At 35.9% G+C, this 26895-nt stretch overlaps 1 protein-coding gene and 1 long non-coding RNA gene across 8 annotated transcripts in view; both read left to right on the top strand.

Annotated features, from left to right (window-relative positions):
- LOC128873101 (unconventional myosin-XV) overlaps nt 1–26895 on the top strand; it is an 88316-nt gene that overhangs the window by 55085 nt on the left and 6336 nt on the right. For all 3 annotated transcript variants that reach the window (XM_054116390.1, XM_054116389.1, XM_054116391.1), the window contains one exon: nt 25691–26067. In XM_054116390.1, coding sequence (XP_053972365.1) covers nt 25691–26067 — 377 coding nt within the window. The remainder of the gene's footprint in view (nt 1–25690; nt 26068–26895) is intronic.
- On the top strand, nt 8068–12616 carry LOC128873103 (uncharacterized). 5 transcript variants are annotated; one of them, XR_008456330.1, is made up of 5 exons: nt 8068–8378; nt 8548–8833; nt 8931–8960; nt 9030–10736; nt 11313–12616. It is a non-coding gene; the product is annotated as an uncharacterized LOC128873103 (long non-coding RNA). The 5 variants fall into 5 exon arrangements; XR_008456329.1 differs by lacking the exon at nt 11313–12616 and having other exon boundaries at nt 8091–8378; nt 9030–10352; nt 10488–11088; XR_008456331.1 differs by lacking the exon at nt 11313–12616 and having other exon boundaries at nt 8117–8378; nt 9030–9368; nt 9498–11073.

Raw genomic sequence — 26895 nt, 5'->3', positions numbered from 1 at the left:
TAACGGTCTGGAAAACAAGAATTCAGTTTTTGCAATTAATGCTTGATCTGCTACCGCAGACGAGGTCGTTTTTGTTTCGTTGAAATCGACTATTGTAGACAATATGAATAGAGAAACTCGAGGCAATTACTAAGTTTATGTTCTAATTAATTTGTCCAATATGTGTTGCTAAGATTAATCTGAAAATAATTTTGTAAGAAGACTAAAAACAAAACAAAAATTCAGGGGGAATTTTCATAAATGGTTTATTTTTAATCAATCTTTCGGTCTATCGTGTAGGCCTTCTTGAGAGAAGATGTAGAAAACATAAGGAAAGTCCAGATTTGTAAGCACAATTAGTGGTAAACGAAACATGTGAAGAACAATATAAAGGATTGGAGATGTATAACCTACTAACTCAAATTAGAGAGTAAGTAATGTGGATCGTGGATTGTTATCCAAGATACGTAAATATTCTTATTACTCCAAGTAGTGTTATTCAAATTTATTCTATGTGAATTGCTTCCCTTGAATTTCTAATTACAGGATGTTCTAATTAGAACATTGATAAAGTTATATTATATTTTGATAAGTGCAAAAATAAATCCATAGCACTACACGAATGTAGAAATATAGGAAATATAAAACAACAGAAAGATAAACAAATCTCTTCCATCTTACTTATTAAATAATATTCTGTTAAAACGATACTGCTAGCCATGAAAAACGAATCGTGCAAAAAATTGGAGCATTGAATTGTATAATCAGAATTTTATCACCACGTCCAACTACGATTTCCCAAGTCCACGTAACGAATATAAATCTCCTCATTTTGTCTTTGTCGCACGAAGAAGGCAAGAATTCGACACCTGCGTCTTATTTTCGCGTGACACGGGCGCGTAACGCCGCGGAAAAAGGGAATTGCAAAAAAGTGGACGTCATAAATGGAAAATGTGACTCCTGTTCGCGAAACAGGGAGAGTTTTCTTCGAGTCGACTAGTATTTCCAGTCACGGCGAACGCCTTTTATAGCGCGCGATCAAACTCGGGGAAAAGATTTCGCCTCGATCGCCTCCTTTTCGCGACGTTGGCATGTATTACAGCGTTCAAAAAGGCTCGAAGACAAATGTCACTAGTTGGATAATTACCTGGTGGAAAAACGACAGGCGAGAAAGCGTTGAATGCGTTTCACAAAGGGTCGAACTGGATCGAGTTTCTCTCTCGGGTCTCTTAAAATCGTCAGATCATTGAAACTCCATTTTTCAATTCTATGTACAGTCAGTCTAATTAGTATTTTTATCTTCCATGTCTATTGAAGAAATTTGTCTGAATTAAGTGATAGGTTTGATATTTCGAAATCAATGTTTCATTATGAATTTGTAAAATTTTATTTGCAATCAAATAATTTATTTTAGACTAATTTCTCCAATAGATATAGTATATACTTATGGGTCTGATTCTATGTACCTTGTAAATTTCGCAATTTCGTAGTTGCTAAATACACGAATCTGCCGTAATATTTTTTCTTCTTTCTTCATTAGATGTAGTTCCCTTTAAAAATTATATTTTTGACTACTACGCTTTTAACAAAAATTGATTTTAACATTTACAGAAGTATACTATATTTGGAGCTGAAAACATTATAAATCACAATACGTTATAATTAAGAGCTCCTCAAAAATATTTTAAATAACAAACTTCAAGGAATTACTTGTATATGAAAGTACATTGCGCTTTAATTTAGAAACAGAGAAAACTCTACATTTTTCTTCGTGCAACGGATTGAACAAGTCGGCAATTTCTCCAGACATTTTTCATATAACAGACTGGAAATACTGAAATTAATACCTGAATAAAAAATTTCAATAACGTTAGTTTATGATACGTGGTTAGACGTGTAGAAAGTTTCTCTAGCTATAGACGATTACGGTTCGAGTTGGATAGGAGAACTAGAAGGATTTCGAGTTGGAGATGACGGATCTGAAACTTAATTTGAATGTCCTTTTAATTGAACCGTTGCTTAAATATTTCGCACAGTAATTCCAATGAGAAGCTTAAAAGATTGACGCAGCGAATGAAGCTTCAATCACGTTCGTTCCATACGTCGATTGCCTATATATTAACTGGTGAACTGCATAATGGCCGGTGAGCTCTCTGTCTCATCGCGATTGCTAAATCATCAATGATTTCATCGAGCAGAAAAGGAGAAAGATAGAGGTCGTAAGGTCGTGTACGTAGAACGTGGGAACTTGTCTTGTGCTCGTGTGTAGAGGGATCCTTGTTACTTCCGGCGGAAAAGGTTGAATATCATTGTTCGTGTTTCTGGAAAATTTTGGTGATACGTATATCTGTGTTTAGCGTTCCTTGTGAAACACTTAGTCTACAATAACTGTTTGAAATTCCGTATGTAGGTATTTTGTACTTTCTATTTAGAAGAAATTAGAAGAAGAGTGATTATTTTGCAAGGTTTTCGTGTTTGAAAGTATGTATGACTGGTTTGCTTGCTATTTTTGTCAATACTAGTGTCCGTCAATAAAAGTGCTATTAAAATTTAAAAATGAACTTTGGCTTCATCGACATGAATTTTTAATTTTATTAAAAAATTGAAGCCACGATCGTTGTCACTAATTAAATCTTCTTAGACTTGAGAATTGAACCGTGTCGAGATTTTTATTTAGAATAATTTAAATGCTAATTGGGAGAAAGGGAGAAGATATGTCGTGACTTTTGGAAAATGGGAATGAGGCCGTAGTTTAACGATCAGACTTCACGACGAGGCTCGTGTATTATGGGACCCTGAAAAGGGCCCCAAGTGTAATCGGTCGTTTCCGTTAACGACAGGTGCGCCTGCTATTACACATACACGCATGAATCACGCACCTTTTGTGTAGCTTCATTTTCGTGTGGCGTCGATCGAGAATTTTAAATTATGGGAGGCCCTGTTCGTGGCACGACGAATTTGTATTGTTTGCGATGAAAACTTCATAATGATACAAATTCTATTTTTTTTTTATCGTTTCTAGAGTTGCTTTTATGTTCGGGCCTATAAAGGCTCATCAAATTTTCATTTTAATTTTGAAACTAAAGATTCTAGTTTAAATAGGATTTATTAATATTTATAATGAAATTTATGGATTGAATAAAATTAACAAAAATTGAAATTACGAGTTTAAATCTGAATACAATTCATAAGAGGAGGAAATAATAATTTACTACAAAATATTTTAAAACACATGTTTCCATAAAACTTCTATTCTACAAATTCTAAAATATCTGATTCACACAAATTTAAAAAAAATGTTTAATAGTGTTATAATAATGGTTCCATAAAATTAAAACAAAACTCAATATTCTTTAAAGAAGAGATATGTTAATAGCTAATTACTATCTGAAACATAAGGAACGTATGACTCCGCACTTGTAATAACCGCAATGATAATAATAAATGCGCATACTTTAATATCGGTGGATACGTAGGTTACTTTCACAGAAAGAAATTTTTATTTTCGCTGAATGCATTCATCAAGTAAAAGAATTACAATGTTTTTCAGTAAACTACTATCACTTCCGACTTTTCCTGCGCCTTCCGGTTCGGATTTCTATTTCATTGCGACCTCCCTGTCTGCGTTGTCCTTATAAAGCGCTATTACGTTCACTAATCCTGAAGCAAAAATACCACGAGCGAGTTACTCGAATAAAATGATAATTTCCTGAATAATAAATGATTTCGACGTTTGCTTAATATAATAATTTAAAATGTTTTTCTTGTAAAGAAGATTAGCATCACGGTAATATTTTCTAGTAAGGTACATTTCCTTTAACAGAATACTGTTTAAAAGAACATTTATTAAGCAAAGCGTGACGAGTACCATTTACCAATTCTAAACGCTAATGTAAATTCTTCCAAACATCTAGATTAGAGTAACGTTCCTTAACTGCACATTGATCTAGAAACTAAGGCATTTATCAACTCAATTAATGTATCTTCGTGTAAATTAATTTACTTCCTGCCTTCTCTTTACGATTTCTCTTCCTCCGCTTAACGTTTGCTTATTGTCGAGAGGAACGGCCAGTAACCAGCTGTCGCCAATAAGAACTTATACCAATTAGAAGAACTATCTCTTTGACGGAACTTCAATATTTCTCAGATTATAATACTTTTTTTTTTACAAAGCTGTTTTGGAACACGTTAAAGAATAAATTATTTAATTTTACTCGAGGTAAGATTAATCGAATGTTGACATTTCTAAAGGGTACAGCACTTCCTTTTCCGATTGCAAAAACTGGAGGCATTGAATCGGCAAGTATTACAGTGATACGTGAGCCGAATATTAACGAAACCATGTTACGTGTAACTTTCTGTTTCGAGATGAATAAAATCATCGGTGTTTAATGAAACAAGACGACCAGGAAATTTTCACTCTCTGGTTACGAAATGAATGCGCATGCCTGCAACCTCTAACTGGAACTTTTCCATTCCACATTCCTTGTTTTATAACCTGCATGCCGACGCAGGGCATTTCTCATTGGTGTTCGATGAGAATGCTCCACGGTGGCCGATGAACGATTAAGTCGGTAGGCTGTTATGCGTGTGGAATACTAAGATCTCGGATCGAATTCGTAAAGGTCTTCTCTTTGAGAGGCATCGTATGACTGACACATCCCTAATTTTATTCATAACGTGAAGCACGCAATTAAAACTGAATAACAGAGATTTCTATAGAGAATAATCGAGTCCCTTGCGTAATGTATAAGATGTCATCTTATATCCATAATTATAGTGTTATATCATCATCGTGCATTCGGAATAATGATTATTAAAATTCAGATGTATTGCAGATCGTACCAGACATATTAAAACATCTCCAATTCTAAGTTTTGAGAAAGAAACAGAATAATGGAGACATGTCTATGTAAAAGTATTTATATGTAAATAGTGACAAAAATACTGATAATAAAAGACCCTTAAACTTGTTATGCGGTGCTCAGGACTCGTCTAAATTTTTTATGATTGGCAACGTACTGTCTCGTTTGCATAACCCAAGTGTCTCCCAGCCTAATGAAAGCAATGTATAAAACATCACGCATCCCGGTTGTAGTGTCGACTCGACATTGCAAATTACTACACTCCGACCTGTTTAACATAAGCCACGATACTTTAAATTGGCCCGCGATTAAAGTGTCAACGTCTGAAACTATTAAGACGACTTCGACGTTTCGAATTGTAATTTAAAGAAATTACTCGTTTGCAGCGGAGCCAGAATGCGCGCGCCTGAATTCTTTTGCATTTAATTCCCTCAATTGGTATGGGAGAACCACGTCGAGTGTACAGTTTTCTAGTTACGAATGCATCATGCGTGCTGGCGAACTGGACGAGTGTTTAGCAGCCAACGGAGGGACGGTTAGCTTAGAGGCCAATTAACATAGGTCAGTGAAGCTTATGACATAACAACTAGGTTTCAGGTGTCTCGATTATCGTACACTTCGAGAGGCACTTATCTCCTTCAATTTCAAGTGGACGCTCAGTATTTCGTATGCAAGTTGTGGACACACTGAGTGTTCGAGTGTCGATCGTTTTAGACGTTCTGAGAAAAGTTTAGCACTCCGTGTTTGCAATGAATGGAGACATTAGATATTTTCATCGTTTCGGTGACGAATACCGGTTCGGATACCAATTTAATGTGGAAGCTCGATATTTTGGAAACACAATTTTTTCTTTTTTAATTACTTTATTTAAGGTCACATCAACTAAGAGGTTGTTATCAATATCTTGACTAATTTGAGTAATTCGTTTGTGTTGTTCAGGATTGTCTACATATTATTTAAAAGTTTCAACTCTATTCGATCGTTCGAAAAAAGTGGATAGTGCATGAATATGCAAAATCTGCGAAGATCCCAGAAGTCCTAGAGTAAACAAATTCCAGTCGTTTTATTTATTAATTACTATTCAGGAATTTCTCTGTCAGTCCATAAGGATAACGTCTGAATCTCTATTACGATATTCTTCGTCGTTTCCCTCTGATAACGACGGATAATTTTCCCAATCTAAATACTTCGACCTCTCCGATTATTATGATCGCTCGTCTCGAGAGTTTCACTCGATTATCTTGTCGTTCCTTGAACAGGACTCAGGGAAAACGTTTTTACTTCGCATTCCTCGACAGTCAGTATGAGCATTCCAATCATAGTGTCCTTCTACTCTTTCTCAATAATTTAATATTTACTATTTATTTACGTTGGTGGGTGAGTATTTTAATAGTTTAGCTTGAAAAGGGGCACTACATGGTCTGAAACCTCCTCTTTTATAGATACTAATTATTTTATATTTATTGCTTTGAGAACTCAATTATTTATCATTTTAACTGTTTGAAGCACACGATTTGAAAGATAAATAAAACTCAAATTGCACAGAGGAACAGTGTCAACAACTTATTAATGCGACTAGACTTCTATAAATTTCTGTTTTGATAACTTCATTAATATTTAGCGTTAGTTCACAGAATTGGCGACTGGATGAAAAACTTTAAATGAAATATTAACGTTGAGCACTATTAATAAAGCTGTGGAACAGTTTTTGACGCACCTAACTTATGGAAGCTTGAAAGTTGGGAAGTATCGAACAGCATAAAGTTAAATCAAGTAACTGGAAAATAAACTGTACAACCGGATTCTTTTGGGTAATGCAAGTCGTGTCCTCGATTCTTCGACTTCGCAAGAATTATTACTGATACTAAAGTCTCAAGACTATAAAATGAATATCAATGCCAAACGAAGGTCAGACAAGCGATTTTTTGATTTTATTTAGGGGTTATTGCAAAAAAAATGTTTAAAGCTGTTTGTATGAAATCCCCGTTCAATTCTTCAAACATTCTCTTCTAATTTTGATTAATTCTGATCCTAATAAGTTAGAATAAACTTGATGTTGCTTATACAGTGAGTGTAGAATGTATTCGTACACCGATCAATTTACCAACATATTTTTATGTGAAATTGTAGTTTATTCACTTCTTTTTTTATAATCAATGATATTTTACATATTCTCAGATGTCTCTAAGATAGATATAGTCCAAACAACATTTACTGGTTAATGTAATTTGTGAAATTAAAAAAAAATGCGAAAAGTGGATAAAAGTATAGAAGCAATAAGTATTTGTACGATTCTTATGACGAACCATTTACTAAGAAAACTCATAAAAAAAAATTTTAAACAACTTATTAACAAGTTAACTTTAACTTGATAAATAAGTTGTTTAAAATTTTAATATTTACTATTTATTTACTATTTTTTTTCACCCCAAGAACTCGTTATTTTTCTCAAACTTACAGTAATTTCACATTCCACCGTTTTTGCGGGTTTTTCTTAGTTCACATAGAAGAGAAATGTATGAAAATGAAAATTTCTTTTGGTTTTTTTGTGTCAAACCAAAATTACGACCTGCATCTGTCCCGCCGATAGGAGATTTTAACTGTGAGGTGCTCTACAAATGTGCGTCACAGTCGACTCAATTTGAATATTCCTTGATGAAAAAATTTGTACAGACTACTCAAATATGTATGAAAATAGGATAAAAAGTTCGATAGAATTAATTATTTTATTTCCATCCTGAAAAAATTCACGAAGAACCGCTTTTTTTAGACCTCCTAATTCAGGATACCCCCTTAACACGTTGATCGCCACGTCACCCATATGTGGGTGACAGTGCTTTTCACTGAAGAACTAATAACATTAATTCTGAAAGTTAAGCTTCACAGGAAATGAATTCAAATGAAATTCGTGTATTTTGATGAAGTTACAAAAATAAATACCACGACGGATGTTTGATTACGTAGTCTCTAATAGTCTGAATAATATTTAATTCTAGCAGAAATTTTCAAGAATATTTCTCTGGCAGTCAACGTGTTAATGCTGGTCGAGACCAGCGCAGCCCCTAAATTACTCTGCCCCCTAAACAGCCTCTATAAGGCAGGTAATCGGTAACTCCCCCCTTTTTCGGCGATTGATTCACTCGGAAACCCAAACGAAACCATACGTCGAGTGCCCATCGTCGCCGAGGAACGCACTCCGGCACACATCGGTGGAAAGGCTCGACCCAGATATCGGTGCTTCGATGGTACCGGCTAGCAGAGCGCAGCCAGTGGCGAACAGCGCTGTCTATCGGAAGCCGCACAGCTCTTCAGTTCATCGACTGTCGTCGTGCGGTGCGCTAACTCGCAAAGGTGCACACCGTGTTCTCCGAGTTACTCCGTGTGGATCGCATCATCCGCTTCGCGATCACGAGCATCGGGCACGGAGAGTACCACGACACGCGCACCAGGTGTTCCTATCGTGTTGATAAGGTGGTCAGTGAGTGACAGTGGCGAGATTCCCGCGTAGAAGTGTCATGTGAAGCATTTCGTACGGTTCGTTTCCCTACTATCCCCTTTTATCTTGAATGTACCGTGCCCTGTGGGGGATGCAAATTTTTTTGGGGGATGTTTGACGATCGTAGGGTGATCTAACGAGTTGAGTTGACGAATAAGTAGGAATCGATTGTGGATTAATCGATGGGTTTCGTTTTTCTTGTTATAGGGGTGGCTTTTGGTTTGTTTCTTTTTAGTCTGACGATGAGAAATTTTAAGGACAGGAATACGGAACCCCAGGTTGATAAAAAATGAGATTTCTGGTACTCTTTCCTGTTTAAATTTAATCGATGTTCAATCGTAAGCTGCTAGAAAAATTGGAGTCTCGAGATTTATGTTCGTTGATTTCTTTAATAAAAGTAATAATAACAAGAATAATAATTAAATCTGAACTTGACAAATTCTAAATTGAGTATTTCTTCGATCTGAAAGTCGATAGAGACTTTTCATTTTGGGTAGGTATATTTATCAAATATTTCCTAAGATACGACAAATTGTATTTGAAAACTGTGGTTCAAGAACCGGTAATTTTCATAAATGAAAATTTTTCAGGAAATAACTAAAGCCGTTTTCTTTTACATGGTAGGATATACTCCAACTCAAAAATGGAAGCGATTAGTGGTTGCACCAAAATCTTCGTTTCTGTTTTAGAATATGATTATGTTACTATTTTTGTTGGACACCGTCTGCTACGCTTTCCGCACACTTTAGCAGAGTAATTTCTCTTGAGCAAACTATATCAGATTGCATAATGACTGCTAAGCATGGAGACGTTTGTTCATAGTTAGATCATTGGGTGCCGGATTCTGGTTATACCTGCCCGATGGAAATCGGAGCGGAAAGAGTGTCAAAGAAATTACCTAAGTAGCCAGAAAATTCTATGTATGAGTTACTCTAATTGCGAGAATTAAGAAATAAAGAAATACTAGGATTGCTTCGATCTATAAAGACAAAGATAACTGTCTCTGTTAACAGTGACATCCCATTATGGTATGTCATCGTCTTCATCTCACTTTGATTGATTTATGCCATTTGTCAATTAAAATTATTGTTTGCCGAATTCGTAAGTAGTAAGAAAATATGCAATTAAATGATTGTAAAATTCTAGTCTATTCTTAGTTGCAGGAAATTAAACTGGATTCATTTATTGTATATTTCCGTGTTTATTCGTTAGGACGAATAGTAAATTCTTCCTTATCTACTGTGATTGCTTGATAAAAATCCGTGTTTATCTGTGTGGCTGAAATGGGAAGTTTTTTCTAATTTATTCTGGATTTCAGATTTAATTAAAATGCAAAGATAATTTTAACACGTGAGAATATGTAAATATGACTTTAATAATAATTAAATAGAATAAAAGAATATTTACTTTCCGTAGAAGTAATGTACCTTCAAAGCCTCGTTACATAAAAATAAAACATGAATGCTTCCTTCTGGAGGTCCTTCGAGAGGGTTGGAAGAGTGTCGTAAAAACTCAGATCATAAATGCCTTATTGCTATCTAGCTTCCTTGCCAACTGTTTGAATTACTATGTATTTTGCCATATCTGTTGCATATGCAGACATAAATTATTCAAATGAAATGATGGCCAACTCTGTTCGTGAGTCAACTTTCGAAGGACTCTCGTTACTATTTTTCCACGGGACTCCGAATTCAGTCTATTCTCACGCCGGCGAGGTAGTGCTAGTCGCATTGTCCGTAACTATCGCTTTCCGTCCTTAAACAGAGGAACTCGTGAAACGAGTGCTTCTCTTTGTTACTCGTCATTCGATTACAGATTATTATCTTCGAAAGCAAGCGCTACGTGCGAAGGATTATAACAGTAACCGTATGGTAGCGTGAAATCAGCAAACGGTCTAGTAATTAATAGTGCATGACCTGGATAGTAAATCGTCTGGATGATACTTAGTAATACATCTGTCCTCTAATTCGAATAAAAGAATTACATTTAACTGTGTTTGATCAACTTTGAAGGTACATAGAGACAGAATTTTTGTCGTATGTGTCCTGAAAGTGGCTTTGGGCCTTAATAATTTAAGAAATAAATATTGTCTTCTAATATTATTATGTCAGTATAAAATTAAAGATAAATAACAATTTTCTGCCTAGACAAAATGTTCCATAAGAACCCATTGCTAGAGATATTAAGAAGACCATATTTCGGATACATAGACAGATAGTATCGATGATAATAATCAGTGTTGATGTGTGTATATGAATGTTGGTCAACACACAGGTCGGTCGAAGATGGTACTCGTGATACATTCCTGCTAAAAACATTGTCGATGAAACGGTTACTGATGATTCCAAGTAGACCCCATACTGACTCCATATTTTCTATTAGAATGACTTGCCATGGTGGGTATATTATAACTTAGATTGACATAAAGAGGCAGGCAATTGTAGAACTAGTTTTGATTAGATACAAAAATCTCAGAGCCAATCGTTGCATAGTAAAAGTTTTCATAAAATATAATTTCCTATACGTTTGCTTCCTTGAATGAGAAATACTTCTTCTTAGCCTTTTCAGGAGCAAAATTATTCCAGAATAAAGAAAAATTAAATGTGATATTTGTATTTATTTAATCTGATACTTGTGATTGCCAACTTATTGGAAATTTAATTACGAATATTAAATCACAATCGTAGTAATTACTTCTACATTACAGTATTTAATAGACAGTAGAATATTACAGGGACGAAACATTTTCGATACATGATTTTTTATATTTATAATCGCTCGACAGATATGAAAAAGTTTAACATTTTAGTAGCAGATATAATTTGTATTGTTAAATAAAATATATAGCTACTGCACGTACTAAAAAGAAAAGACAATTTTCTTTTAAAATTAAACGTCTTAAAAGAAGGATAAGAAAATTTTTTCTTGCGCGTTCCACTTTAACCTACAAAATTAAACATACACGTGTGCAGCAGCATCCCTGAAGAGGTTGATTCAAGAAAGTGCCAATGTCTATGCAGCAGAGCGTGCTCCACACATTTTGAAGGAGATCGGGGTACGGTGAATGAACTGGCCTACACAGAGCCCAGACCTGAATTCCATTGAGAATCTTTGGAATATGTTATGATGATGCCTTCGAGCAAGAAATTATATGCCACGAAACTTCAGAGAGGTGAATGGTAAATCCAGCTACCTGGACCATGAACAGAGAGAGATAGATGAAATTCTCATCTAAATAAAAATGTTTAAAAACGAATGAATAACAGATTACTCGAGTAAATTTAAAACTGTAAACAGAATTCCTACTCGTACGTATATTATTCGATTATAATTCGGTCCAACTCTGACCTTGAAGAGATGGTAAATTCGAATCAGAATACGCTTCGAAATAGTCACTAGCTGCGGGACACAATTTTGGAGCGTAGACATTAAACGAGAATTGTTTGGAGCGGTTTCAGGTTGCGGGAAATTATTGTGTATTTTATGAAATTTAACAAAATTATAGTTATTAAATTTAACATTTGAGAAAACTGTAAATTTACATATTTGTTGAGCTAAATTATACAGAATGTGTTCAAAAAGTTTTCTTGTAAAGACATCTACTAGCTCTGCAGATTCAGCCACTTACTGTTCAGTAATTAATTAGTTAACTACTGTTAATTACTTCGTGAAAAGATAAGTAACCAAAGCATAATTTCATATTTGAAAGGAAAAATAAATTTCATGTAGTGGTATATTAAGGAAATTAGTCAGGAATGCAAGTGCTCGTTCAAATATTTTCTCGCTCTTAAAATACACACACTTGTTGCAATTATTATGAAAATATAAGTCTATAGAAATTTTCTGAAAATTAGTGCGGTTACTAATTAACACATTCCGGTAGATGTAACCTTACAAATCAAAGTGAATAAATAAAGTAACACATATTAATGGTAATTTGCTTGCTGACATTTAAAAAAACAACTCGTATTTATTGACATTAAGTATCTTTTCCGCGTATCAAGTGTTATATAAATCGTCTATACTTTCTTTCATGAAACAAAAACTTGTTTACGTTATGAACGCGTATTCATGAAATAAAAATAAAAATATATAAACACAAAAAGATTGACACTAATGTCAGTTAATGTCACTAATGTCAATACTAACCGAGCAATTTTGTAACATTTTAAGTGACAAAAATTAATTTATACTTCAACAATAATGCCTAACGTGACGTTGAAATAAAATAAATGATAATCAATGAAAGTAAGCAAAATAATTTCTAGATCATTACACATACTCTGCGCTTAAGCACATTACTCACAATCGAACAAAGCCATACCGAAACTCGATAAACCTGCGAAAGGCAAGAAAACTTCCAGTCGTTTCGATCAGCGATCGATATCGGCTTATCGATCGCTCTGAAATAACAAGATCGAAGGCTAGGGCACGTTCCCAAGCAATGTCACACATCAGCCTCGACTTCGGTTTCTTAACACCGCAGGGAAGAATGGTCTCGATCTCGATGGCGATTGTGGCGCAATAAATCGGTTTCGCTGCGCCAGTGTCATGGCGAAATCCCGGTATTCGTGTCGCGACGTTCAATTACGACTAGCAATGTTGTTTACCTCGGCCCGCCGCCGCAAAATGCCCCTCGAGACCCGTTGGGAAACGTTTCCAGAACGACGCAACACGCCTCGTTTCCAGAATGCGCAACACGCCCCGGTAATTGGGCTCGACGAGACGCGATGGAGCCCCGAGCTTTCTGAAAATATTGATTACGTCCTCGAGCTGGCATCTCGGACGCAAACAAGGGATGACGTGTTGCGAGGTGGTGATCGTCATTGTTGCCGGATGATTACGATGGAATCCGGATTCCCTTGGTCAAGTTAATTCGAATTGGACGGTCCCAGGGTCAGGATTCAGGATTCGTGGTCTTGAGACGGGACAGGATATGCTTTTTCATGGTCGTTCGGGAGATATCCATAGCTTCTTCCTTTAACTCTACTGTGGCCTATTGAGATACACAGTTCTTTGCTTATTTGCAAGTTTAGGTATTGTATGCAGGTCGAAGCAAATTAAAAGTGGTAAATTAATGATGATAGGTGAAATTATTCGATAATGTTATGACTGATATTCTAGAATTCTCTGTTTTTCAAATATTATTTGTTTAAACATGTACGTTTTGTAAGAAACTGACAAACAGTGGTCTCATTTAATTTCCATTGATTATTTGTACTCATATTAAAGAAATGGTTCTATTAGTATTACATACACTATTCCAATTTTACAAGAATCCAGCAAGATTCTATGCAGCAACCCAGTAGAAAGAGTATGGCGTATCGCTAGTTTTCCATCGACGTTTCTCGATGAAGAAGCCACCTCGGGGAACGGAAAAATAAGCGTGTGATCGTGATCTTCCTTACGCAAGCCTCCTGATCGCATGCAAGATCGTTAACAATCCCTCTGTACGCAGGTTTACGCGTTCCGTGGATAGTTGCGCAGTGCTTGCCAGTGGTACCAAGCCAGTCTCGGTCCTAGATATCGATCTTCGATCGAGCTGGGAATAATAGCCACTGATTAACCATAAATTCGTTTCAACTGCGCGCCGGGCGATGTAAATTAACGGTCGACCGCCATTATCATCGGGACGACCACACCGCAGAGAGAAAATTATGCTCGCGGAACGAACCTGACCGAGCTCTATAATTAAAGTAAGAACGAAATTGTTATTTAAGCAGCCTAAAAGTGGCGACCACTTGAACCTGTCTCTCCTCGAAGGCTTCCTTGAAGGTCGAAGAAAATTAATTAAATCGGCTAGTTTAGAAAACTATAGCATTAATTGTATTACATACAAAATATTTTCACGACAAATTCAAACATATATAGTTGAACAAATTGATCGATATTTTTCAATGTTCAGTATTTTCTATAATAGTACGATTTTTCAACAATAATTTTCTTACTTTACAGAAGAAAGTAAAGCGAAACAAGTAGATATCGAGAAATTTTCGATCTCCATTTAGATTTTTCGTCGCATCTTTGTTCGACTTTTTGTAATCAGCGGCAAGAAAGTAATACGTAACCTTATTAATTACCGTGCAGTCTTGACAACTATCTAATCGGCTTCGAAACCAGTGACTTCTATAGGAACGTCTGTTAACTAAAACGGAGTCTAAGCAAAAGAATAATGTCTTTTAATTAGCGCCATGCAACAGAGCGGAACAGGACAATGCTAATTAGCTGTTTCTTCGCCGATCGCACTGCATCCCTTCGCGGAATGAATATTCATAGAAATTACTTCTTCTTTCCCTACCAGACCAAAAGAACGTCGATTAATTAAGCGTCCTTGAAATCTTGTTTTTTTATATTCGATCGACCGATTATTCGCAACCGCGTCTCACCTTGGAGAATATTTTAACTTAATCCCAAAAAATTGTTCCCGAGAAGCATGTCCCGAGTGACGCAAGATAAGATTAAAGTAAATTACTCGGAGAGACGAATATCCATGTCTTCGACTTGATACTCGACGAAAGAACAGCACTCGTCGCGTAGCCTGTGATAAAAGGAAGCATAAACATGGCGAATTATCATTCAAGGCTAAAATTATAATTTCAAATAATCCTTGGGACAAGATTTACGTGACAAAGTTACCGTGGAGAGATGAATCGAAATCATCTGCATCATTCATTATACCTTCGCGTGTGGATTTGCGAGATGAAGACGTTTCGTGAACCAAAACCTGCTGGTTCCATTACTATAGCCGCATACTAATTATTTACGATTTATAGAAGTACTCTTTCTACTTCTTCCTCGGGTCAAGTTTTCGATTGACGATCCTTGTTCGAATCTGTGATTTTAATCTCTACACTCTCCTCTTCCATGAGTTATACGCATAAATTCTTGAACTGCTAAAAAGGAGAACTTGACATACAAATTGACTTCTAAATTGATCAACTGCTTTGAATACGAGTTATTTTAGCTCTTGTGAATCAATTTCATAAAACGACCACTTTTTAAGATGGCACTGACTAGGTTAGATAAATATTCATTCTAGGAAAATATTATGGTACGTTCGAAGTTATGTTGGGAGCACTTTAGTTGAACCTTGCTACTTTTGTTCAATTGTGAGTATATTAGTACATTCATGTATATGTTTATAACTCTGTGTCAAAAATCCACTACAATGAACTAAAAATGTCGACTGTTAATCTTATCCTTTCAAACAGGACATGAGTTGCAATTAAAACAGAATTGTGTTTTGGTACCTTGTCAAAACCCACTACTTGAGCTGTGACTAGGACTGCTGATTCACTTTTGATAATATTTATAATCCTACTCTTTCGAAAAGAAGAAGTCACTTGTATCTAAAAGGGAATTCGTTTCATAATTCTGTTCTATATTTTTAGCTGTGACTTGTATTGTCAATCTACTTCCTGCGCTATTTGAATGCAGCAAACGTTGTAGATGATTATGTAGCAATCTACATACACACTATTCAGAGCAAACAAGTTGACTAGCACGTCAGATAACAGTACAGCCTCTTAGATTATACTATAGAATTTTATAGGATAGCGTAATCCGGGAGATTATACTGTTACCAATCCTGCTAACCAACTTCACATCCCTGAATAATAATTAAAACGGCGCTTTAAACAACCAAATAAAACTACCTGATCTGGTTTTCAAACCTGTAGTACATTTTAACTGTTTACACGTACTTGTATATCTAGCTACAAAATTGTATCATTCAATGCAACCTTATAAATTATTTCGTCAAATTGCTATTTAAAAATTAATGAATCACTGTTTACTTGTGTTTATTTAAAATTTTGTCCAATTTTCACTCGCCTTTATGAACTATCAAGGATTGTAAATCTCATCAGTAATATGTCTTACGAGGATATTAATTTGAGATGTATTGTGTATCACTTTTATAAGTGAAGTTTGCTTCGCATTCTCGATTTTTTACCCTCGAGTTTTTGTAGCAACGAAAAGAGCCCTTTTCAATGGTGGTCATACGATTAGGCGAGTTTCCAAGAAAGCAGAGGCCTTTCTAATTCGCTGACGGAACGAAGGAGAGTTCGTTAGCGCGAGATAATTGCAATGAAAAGTGTACATTGTTCTTCGGTCTCACGAGAGGCTTCTTCGTCGATCTTCTCACGGACCCCTGAAGAAGGACCTTCTTCCGTGATCCACATCCAACATTATCGTGCCACGACAAGGACAACCCTGCAATTTTCCTAACAAGTCGAATATCTTATCGAAGAACGCAAAGAATATCAAATGGTCACTAAAACGCAGGCATTGCAGAATCTCTACTTTCCCTTAAAGAGCCTCGCGTATTCTTCTCCTGACTCTTTAATAATTCGCTCGATTCCATTCTACGAATATTCATCAACGTTTCCCACGATTTCTTTCTCCTTTCTCCTTGGAATTTAACCGCTCTTCTTTAGTTCTCTCGAAATTTTATTCACAACTCCGAGTGAAAATGAATTTTTAGAGACGCATTCGATGCGTTCCTAACGAATCGAATTTCCGTTTGCTTGATCGTCCTGTGTGTAAAAAATATTTTACAATGCAAATGTATGCCGACCTTTGCTGCTGATGATTTTCATATATAAAACAGTGCTGCGATTCAAACTGGATTTCTGTAAACAGGTTACAATATTCTGAATTTATAAATGTGTGTATGTATTTTGATGCTTACCTTACATTTCATGAAAAGGTAACAAAAACATAATTAAATTTAATATGTTGACTTTCATATATGTATCAAACATCGATGATATTACATTTTTTATAACAGAATTATATTAAATCAAATTCGTTTTTTCTTCCCAGTCGTAAAATTGTTCTCCACAAGTTCAACTATCAAAAGCAACGAAACTAAGTATATTCGAAACTGATACAAAGGAACTTTCGCAACGACATGGCCCAGTTTTTTTTCGAAATTATTGCAGAAGAAAGTTTACCCAATCAATCGACATTTTCCATTCAAGAACATCTTGTCTTTTCATTTCCACGCAATCGAGAGTTCATGAAACATAATTTTCACGACAATGTGCGTTGATAATTCATTCGTTTCGCAAGGACTCCTTTTCTTTCGTTCATTATTGAAGAAGTACTTTCAATTCGTAGTCGAGGAAAGTTCACGGTCGCGCGTAAACGATTCTTCTATGATTCGAAGAATCAGGGTCAATTGTATTCCTCGGGATATAATTTCCATACATATCGCTTCCAGGCATTCGTCGTGCTCGATAACGCGTGTTATGCGAACTGTGCTTCGAAAGTATCCTTAAAAGACGTTATTCTTGAAAGAGGCTATTCGTCATTTATAGAACGACGTATTTCAGCATTCATCGTCATTTCAAGTCATTGTTCCTTCGTATCGCAAAAGGCGAACACGACTTCTGTCAGCAGTTACTTTTTGTGTCACCGAGATCAAAAGGGAATTTAGCGAGACATTTAGTAGCCGATAAATATTTCAATCTACGTCATTCCTGGATAAATATCAGACCATAATTTTTTACCAGAGCGGAAGATTTCTCGGTGAAGCCGTTCGTGGAATGCAAAGTGTTTCGTCAACTATTTGCCAAATGCAACGTGGACGTTAAAACTTGTTATACAGGGTATCTCGCAATTTATGGGAAGTATTTCAGGAATCGATTCAGAACCTAAAACAATGAAAAAACTTCACATGAATAGGTGTTCAATTTGACCTAGTTTTTTGTTGTATGTTTGAGTTAGATTGTGAGATAGTTTTCTCTGCTAAATTATACAGTTTTCTATCTTTATTGTAAATAATTTTTTTAAATTATATGTATATATATAATTTAAAAACATTATTTACAATAAAGATAGAAAACTATATAATTTAGCAGAGAAAACTATCTTACAATATATATATGCAAAGTGTTTCGTCAACTACTTGCCAAATGCAACGTGGACGTTAAAACTTGTTATACAGGGTATCTCGCAATTTATGTATTTATTGTAAATTGTAACGTATTTAAACAAAACAGTTTGTAATTTCTGTAACTAAGACAGAAATTTGAAACAAATTTCAACAGAATTTTCAATGCTTGCTCTTCTATAAAGTCCATTTTAATTACTAAATAATATCAAAACTTGCTATAGATTAAAATTATATAATAAAGCCTGACAGTGCGCACGGTACATTCAAGAATAACTTATATTAATTCCCCAAAACTACCATCTTTACTAAAACAGTATTACCTCGCTAACTGATCGAATATTTATTTCAATTAATTCAAGAAAACTAATAGGTAATATACAGTCAGCCCCATAAGTATTCGTACTCTCTATATCTAGAAACAAAGTCTAAATTAAAGGATAGGTTTCATATATTCAAATAAATGTTTCATTATAAATATGTACATGGATAATCTTTACACTTGTGTACATATAACGAAAAATGGATTTGGTAACATGAAACCTATCATTGAATCTAGGCAAATTTCTTTAACAGGCACAGAGAGTACGAATACTTATTGGACTGACTGTAACTCTATATAAGTTCCTGGTCGCCTTGTAATGTAAATACATACTTGAAACAGTAGCACATAAATTAATTAGCTATTTCTCTTTATCATTATCCCTGATGCTCTAACCTTTCCTCGTCGACAAATTTAAATATTTATCCAATAAATTTCTTCCTGTCCTAACATCACAAACGTCCACAACACAATTGGTTAGCAAGATAATAAGTAATTACTTATCAATCAGATCAACCTGTGACGCGCGCGAAATAACAATGATCGTACTATAAAGTGACTAACGGTCACCGAACTCTCCAAATGTGTTCAACGAAACTCGCCAAAGAAGTGTACACCGTCAACTGACAAAAATGGAAAGGGAGGTTTCGGACACCGAAGGAGTCTTTTCGAAAAGACTCTACAGCAACTGGGCCGATTTGCCGACGACCCTGAGGAAGAAGCAGAAGCACCGTCCAGAGATCCTGTCTCAGTTCTTCGACCCTTCCGAGCCCCCAGAAATCGATTCCCGGAAGAACGAGCCGAGAGCATTCAACAACGTGCAGCGAATCGTACGTAGATCCGAATTTCTGCGTAAATTGGACACGAACGAGAACGGGAGGAACCTGGACTACCGAAGGGACGCGAGGATCGAGAGGAGATCCACGCCGGACTACTTCTGCCGCGTCGACGAGGACTATAGAAAGCATTACGACGATCACGACGCGAAGCTTGGTCCTCGAAGGAAGAGTTTGAACAATCTCGTCGGAAAATTCGATCTCAAGAACTTCTCCGACGAAGATCGGAAGACGAACTCTCCTGACAGCTTGCTGGTGAAGTCCTCGGAGTCCGAGCTGAGCAGCGACGAATACGGGCACACCGACGACTCGGGGGCCTTCCTGGAGAAGGCCTCGAACCGCGAGAAGGGCTCGAAGAGCGAGCAGAAGAACAGGTTCATCAAATTCTTTGCAAAGGATGACTGGAGGAGGAAGAAAAAGCAGGAAGAGAGGAAGGTGTCTCCGGATTCCAGCCAGCTGGACGTAAACAAGAATAACGTGAAGCAAATCTCGAGGAGCCAAGAGTCGAACAAGAAGGACGCCAAGGTGCTTGCTCAAAAGTTCGAATATGAGAACATACCGAGGATCGACGTGTCCAAGCTGGAGCAGAAGCCTTTTATGAGCTCGATAGCCTCGACGATTAATTCCCTGAACTCCAGCAACTTCGATCGGTCTCAAAGTCAACCGACGATCGAGCAGCTGAGACTAGAAGAAGGTTGCCTGCTGCGAGGTCAGCCTGGACCGAACAGGAACAATGACACCCACGAGACCATGTATCGAGCTCAATCCCCGACTACGCAGAGACAAGAGGATCAGCTGAACGAGCTGATCCAAGACTTCTATGACAGCGATCAGATCTCGGGTCGCATGAACGGGGACCGGAAGATGTCGAAGATGGAGACGATCACGGAGGAAAACGCCGACGGGAGCAAACTTAGTGTGAGAGAAATCCTGAAGAGGTTCGAGGAGCTGAGGACGCAAAACGAGGCGCAGGTCGAGGAGAAGTCGAATGACAAGACGCTCAGCACCATACAGGAGACCTTGAAGAAACTCGACGAAAAGGTCAAGAGCTACCAGGTCACGATCCCGATAAAATTCTTGTCCTCGATTAATAAATACTCGATAAATCTTGTCGGTTCCCTTGGCGAGATTCGATGTCCTGTTTACAATCTGCGGCGGCTTTCTTTTTCTTGGTTTTACGCGCTTTTTGATGAATGATTATGAATATTCAAATTATTTTTGGTCCGGGGGAACCGTTTATTGCACAAATCGATTAACTCCATAAAACAAAAAGTTGAGAAATACGATGAAATAATGTACATTGTTTTTTGAAATTTCCTTTGTAATATAAATTCAAATAAATATTATAGAATGCATAAATATAGATGTAGCTTTCATCTAACGGTATATAAAATTGATAAGAAAGAACAGCCAAAAAATAATCGTCAGTAATGTTACAATTTTTATGTGACTGATGGAGTTCAATTTGTGCAGTGAACGGCTCAATTCTCGGTAATAAAGTCTCAAAGAGTCGGGTAAATTTTAATTGAAACGAAGATAAGAAATAATTATTTCAATTTATTTATTTCGTTCTGTTATTTTCAACACAGTGGTTTGAAATTAAAAATAATACGTTCGAATAAAATAATAGATTTCATTTAACCATTAAATATAACGAAAATTTTTTCTACACAAATCTCAAAAAAAACAATCTATAATTTGTTTCTTCCTACATTTTTAAAGATTCATTGATTTGGTTACTTATTATGAAACATAGAAAATGTTAGATCATTAAGTTGAGACGAATTTTTAGTTATCAAATTACATGTCCATAGCCTTCGTGACTGTTTTGCTGCCAGCTAATATATTCTGAATTAATTGCTACACGAATAGGAAGTTTATCGAGTTATATAATGCAGGCATTATATAAACAATTTTTTTAATTATGCAACATAATTTACGGGAGAAGCCAGAACTTACATAAAATTAATATTCTCGCGAAATGCATACGATTTTCAATTAAAATGGCTCGGTGAAGACAATACTGACAGCTGAATTGAGTTTTCACATGCGAGACACGCTACCGATTTTGTACTCGGAATTGCAATTACTGGTGCATATATTAATCTCATTCCTTCTTGTGGAATCGTTACAATTGTCTTCTTCAACTATAGTCTTCTGAATATTATATTGCAATCAATAAACATCTGAACACTTTCTCATATATAGTCCTAGTACACAAGTTTCGAATACTTAAAACATTCATTTCCAAAATTTGGACTTGAAATAATCTATTTCTTAGGCGCACATGGTTAAAGTAAATACATCGAAATTAGTCTTTCCTGTTCAATGATTCTAACTATTTTTAGTATTTGTAATATAAGTGACTAACAAAACTGAATAGACCTAGAGTATAATATCACATATATTTGTTAAAAATGATTTCGTGAATTCCTGGGAGAAATTTATTGAATACCTTATCGAAGACTTTCCACATGCACAATTTCAAACATTCAGTTAAATTAAATTCACCGACATTTCCGTTCTGTAACAGACTTGTGGATAATTTACACGTAACTCCCTCTTCGCTTGAATTTCGAATGCATAAAAATAATCGTTCGCTCGTTTTACAAAAATATTTTCCGTCGTCGAGTGTGGTTTTCCTTCGCGGCGATTTGCATACGTCGCGAAAGACCGTCGAGGAATAGGGTCGTCAACTTGTACGCTTTACGAGCGATAAAGTTTCATTTCCTATTAATCGCAACCACGGCGTCCTTGATGATGCCGAGGTCTCGCTCGTCTCTTTCCGTTTCACGGTTCGACGTCGCGTGAAAATCAATTTTCAGACAGTTACTCGGCCAGCAGGCCGCGCAGCATCCGATTTCTGTAGGCGAGAAATCGTCGAATGAAAAAGCCTTTACCGTTGTTCGGACGATACGATGTGTCTCAGATGGAATGCAGCGGTTGCGTTCAACGCATCCCGCATAATCAACCCTGTTTGCATCGCCACCATTCGCGGTTATTAAATAGTAAAACATCGGCGTCGCGAGGGTACCGTAATTGAAGGCTACGCCGAGTGTAACGAGCGGAACCATTAAAAAGTTTAAACAGAATTAATGGTGCCACCACAAGATCCGTTCTTCATCGGCCAATTAAGGTTAACGAAGAACGAATTACGATTTCATGACATCTGAAATGGTGCATTATTTCCGTAACAGGCATTGACATTTCTTGGGTGTCTTAATCTTCTGTCGCGCTTTATTTGGCGCTGCTGAACGTTTTCAGTTGAAGTGGGTAAAAAATGAGACAATTACATCGTTAGTAGTGACATTTAATAGCACAGACGTTTGCGCAATAATATGTGTAATTACAATAATATTGTGCAAATCACTGTACTATTTATCTACTTGAGCTTGGAGATGATACTGTTACCATGCATTGAAATCACTCGAGTGGAGTTCTGGTTAGAGAGTATTCTCGCTTCAAAGATAACTGGAGAATGAATCATTTCATACTTTCTGAAGACAAAAGGTTGTTTAGATTACGTGTATAAAAGTATATCGAAAAATTCACGAAATTAACAAAATTACCATGTTTTGAATGAAGTCAGGATTTAAATAAGGTTTACTGAATTTCATGTTAAATGAGAACACTTCTTAATATTGCGATTGTATTTATAAATCAATTTTAAAAACAGATTTCGACACAGTGGAAACGAAATTCAGTCCGTAAACAAGGTCGAAGAAAATCGGGTAGATTGTTCTTATTAATACCGTACCGTAGCTATGTATGATCACGTCTTCCACCATACCGCGATGGATTGACGATTAAGTAGGTCAGGGTCAACATCTGCTTATCCCGCTTGCTCAGGTACAATCAGGTTTTGTCAGAGGAAGCTTAGTTATCGATATATCCTGTGCTGTCTTAATATACTCTTGAAATACTATACAGAATTCTTTAAAGTCATTTCTGTAAATTTTGAACGAATATCTACTAATAATTCTTCTCTTGAAAATGGCATTGTTTCAAACCACCGTCTCAAAAATAAATAATTTGAAAGTTGCTTATCATTATATTATTATGAATAAAAAATCCAGCTGCATATTCTTTTTAGAATCCACTCGATCGTTTTTTATTAAGATTACCACAACTTTTACGTCTCCTTCTGTAGCTTTCTCTAGAATGAAAGCCAAAATTAGGAGTGTTATCTATTAAAATAAATACAACACTATTATTTGTAATTTTAACTCGAATGTGGGACGCAATCTACAACTTTCTTGTAGCAATGAAAAGTCAAATGTGGGACGCAATGCATAATTAAGATGCAACAGTCATTTTATATCATAGAACAAGAAAGAAACGTTACTATCCTTTTTCACATAATTCTGATTTAAAGTGGGTTTTCCTGAGGCTCATAAAAATTCATAACGCGATAAATATTTTTTTCTTTCACGTATAATAGGTACACATTCCTTCGGAAATAACAGTAAATTGAGGGTCACGTTATGGCAATATCATTCATGCAATGGCAGCATGCGCCATGTTGTAAGGAGGAACGAAATCACAATTTACTAAATATATGTCAGAAGCGGCTAATAGAGGCAATCATTCGAGTCTATAAACTTCAACTTTCACGAGATTACGAATGTTTTAAGATTGCGGACGAAGAAAAAATGGTATCGATTTTCAACTGCGACTTCTGAAAACCGTTACTCCTTCATTTATTTCTACAATTTACCCTATAATTTGTTGCCATAAGAAACACCATTACGACGCTAAGCTAGACAATTTCTTTTTTCTTACGAAATGCTGATTTGGACTGTTAGAAATAATGTAAGAAAGATCTCAGTGTAGTTGCTTACTGTGCAAAGAGTTAGAAAATATAATGAACAAATTTAGATAATGTTTAAATTGATAAATATATTAATTTAAAAAAAATAGTGCACAAGTATTTCAAAGTAAAATATTTAGTTAATTTAGAAACAACTATTGTATGAGTATTACATATTTTAACTTTAAAATTCTTTATAGACAGCTACAGAGACCTAAACACAATTAAAAATGATGGTGTTTTGTGATGAAAGTAGTTTCTAGGTCGACATGAAAGTTTACATCAACATGGAGAAATGTCAAACGACGATCGTTCGTCGATAATTACTTTCTTAATTTTATCGAACCGTTTCGTTGAAAGAAGCAAAAGGAAATAAAATTGTATTCGGAACTTGCTACCCGTCTTGTTCTCCGCGTTCCTGAGTTTGTTCTCGATCGCGTGCAGGAAAACCCGTTTTCTCGCCCGCGAGATCGATCGAAGGATCCAAGATAGACGTGACGGCGATGGTGAAAAGCAGGAAATGGACGCCGAAAGAGAAAATGAATAATAGGAAAGGTCGAGAAACCTTCGTGTAAATCACTTGCGAAATCAGGGCAACGTATCGCTCACATGCGAGGATCTTACACCAGTAATTTACTGACTCGCATGAATTATCACGATCCCCCGATCATGATAATGGAACGGAAGAGACATGTCAACGAAAAATGAAATCCTATCTTATGACGTCAATGGAAGTAATACTTAGCGTACCATTCTCTCGGATTGTTTTACGATAGTGCAATATGATTCTCTAACTACCAAAGACGTTTAATTGTCGATCACACGCAATGTGTTAACGTGTATTTAAGGAATTTATGAAAAGTAGTTCCCGTTTAGATAATTCTAACTCTATTAGGGAAGAGTGAAACGTTTTTCTTTGACCTATGGTTCGAGGTTTTTTTCTCTTGGAAGTCGTGTGAAAGTATAACTTCACCCGAGATTTTCCTTGAGGACTTTTGTTTCTTTAATGGTGCTAGTGTTTATAAAAATAACCAATTTTTTGTTGAAGTCAAAGATATTCTTATTGGAGACGAATTTGCAGAGCATCTAACTCGAATACGTAGTATAAAATATAATTTTTCTAATTATTGACAAAATTATTCTTAATCCTTATATTAGAAAATAAGTGAATCGATTTAGGGCATAATCACAATTTCTTGAATCTGTGTACATGTACTAAGGTTTATTATGAGAATTATTAACACGTTTACAACATGAATTTTAAAATATGTAATAATTCTTTAATATGCTACACTCTCTAGAAAGTCTACATAAATTCCATTTGGAAAACCACTGTATCAGTTAATAACTAGCAGCAAAAAAGGAGAAACGAATTTTCTTTTATTTTGTACGAGAAAATATATTACTCGTTAAAAATAAGAGTACTTGGTGAGACTATCCAGAAGTTCGAACAAAATAAATAACAAGTCCCGTTCCGTTTTCAGATCGAACAGAAGCCGCTGCACAAGCCGAACCATCACGAGAATCACGTGTCCCAGATCACGAAATCGATCCAGTCGCAGGCGAATCACGGTTCTCTGAATCACGTCCAGTCCCACGGTCAGTCTAATCACGTTATCTCGAATCACGAGAACCACGTGTCCGCGAGTCGTGTGCCTAACCACGTGTCGGCGGCGAACCAGACGAACCATCAGAAAAACCAGCAGAACCAGCGGCTCAGCCCTAACCAGGAATGGCGGCAACCGGAAGACAACGGCAGGTTGCAAGAAGATGGTATCTACGAGAGCGGACCGGTGGTCAACGATGGAAAACACTCTCTTTTGCAGTATGCCATGCTGAATTTCAGGCAAAGCACGGAGAAGTTAGTATTGCCTCGGCGTTATTCGATTTCTTTTGCTGTGAAATTCGTGAAACTTCAGCTGAAAATCTATCCAGGGTATTTATTAATTAAGAGAGGTTAGGTGTTTTTGAAGAATTTGTGAGAATGCATGGATAGGAACGATTGAAATATAAAGCGATATAAGAGTCACAATTATATTGAAATAATAATAATTTACAGTAATTCACAAATTTAAATGCAATTTTAGGCAGTTTTCGGAATTTCTATGAGACACGAAATCAGAGAATAACAATTATAATAATCAGAATATAAAAGTGTTTGATTTAGTGATTTTTGTTTTGATACTCTGATGATATAATTATTATACAGGCATAGTTTAAACGTGATATATTTAAATGTTTCAATCTCAGAATACACTTGAAAGTAGGAATATTATAAATGTAAAGGAATGATTAGTACGAAAATGAAGGTTGTTGACTTGTTCATTTCTCAATTAAAAATAATAGCAGAAAATCTTTCATAAGTCTACTTAATGATTTCTTTAATGTTATGTTTGATTGCTGAGTCACTTGTTGTGTCATTGCGGACCACTGACCGCGATAAGTAGGTTGTCGACTATTGCTGTTACAGTGTTGTTTCTTACGATATACCTTGACAGATTTTCAATCGTCATTAGTCGGATAGTTGTAGATGAACTTTCATTACGTATTATCAATTTATGTTGTAAATTATTTGGTAAGAAAGATTCAGTATCAACCATTATTAATTAATCAAACAATTTTTCGTACATGAGAATGTACTCTTCGGATGAGCAGGAGCAATTTCGTGTAAAAAATACTATACAATTAT

This window comes from Hylaeus volcanicus, chromosome 3 (genome assembly GCF_026283585.1).
Source record: "Hylaeus volcanicus isolate JK05 chromosome 3, UHH_iyHylVolc1.0_haploid, whole genome shotgun sequence".
Lineage (NCBI taxonomy): Eukaryota > Metazoa > Arthropoda > Insecta > Hymenoptera > Colletidae > Hylaeus > Hylaeus volcanicus.
This window is presented reverse-complemented; position numbering and strand designations above follow the sequence as displayed.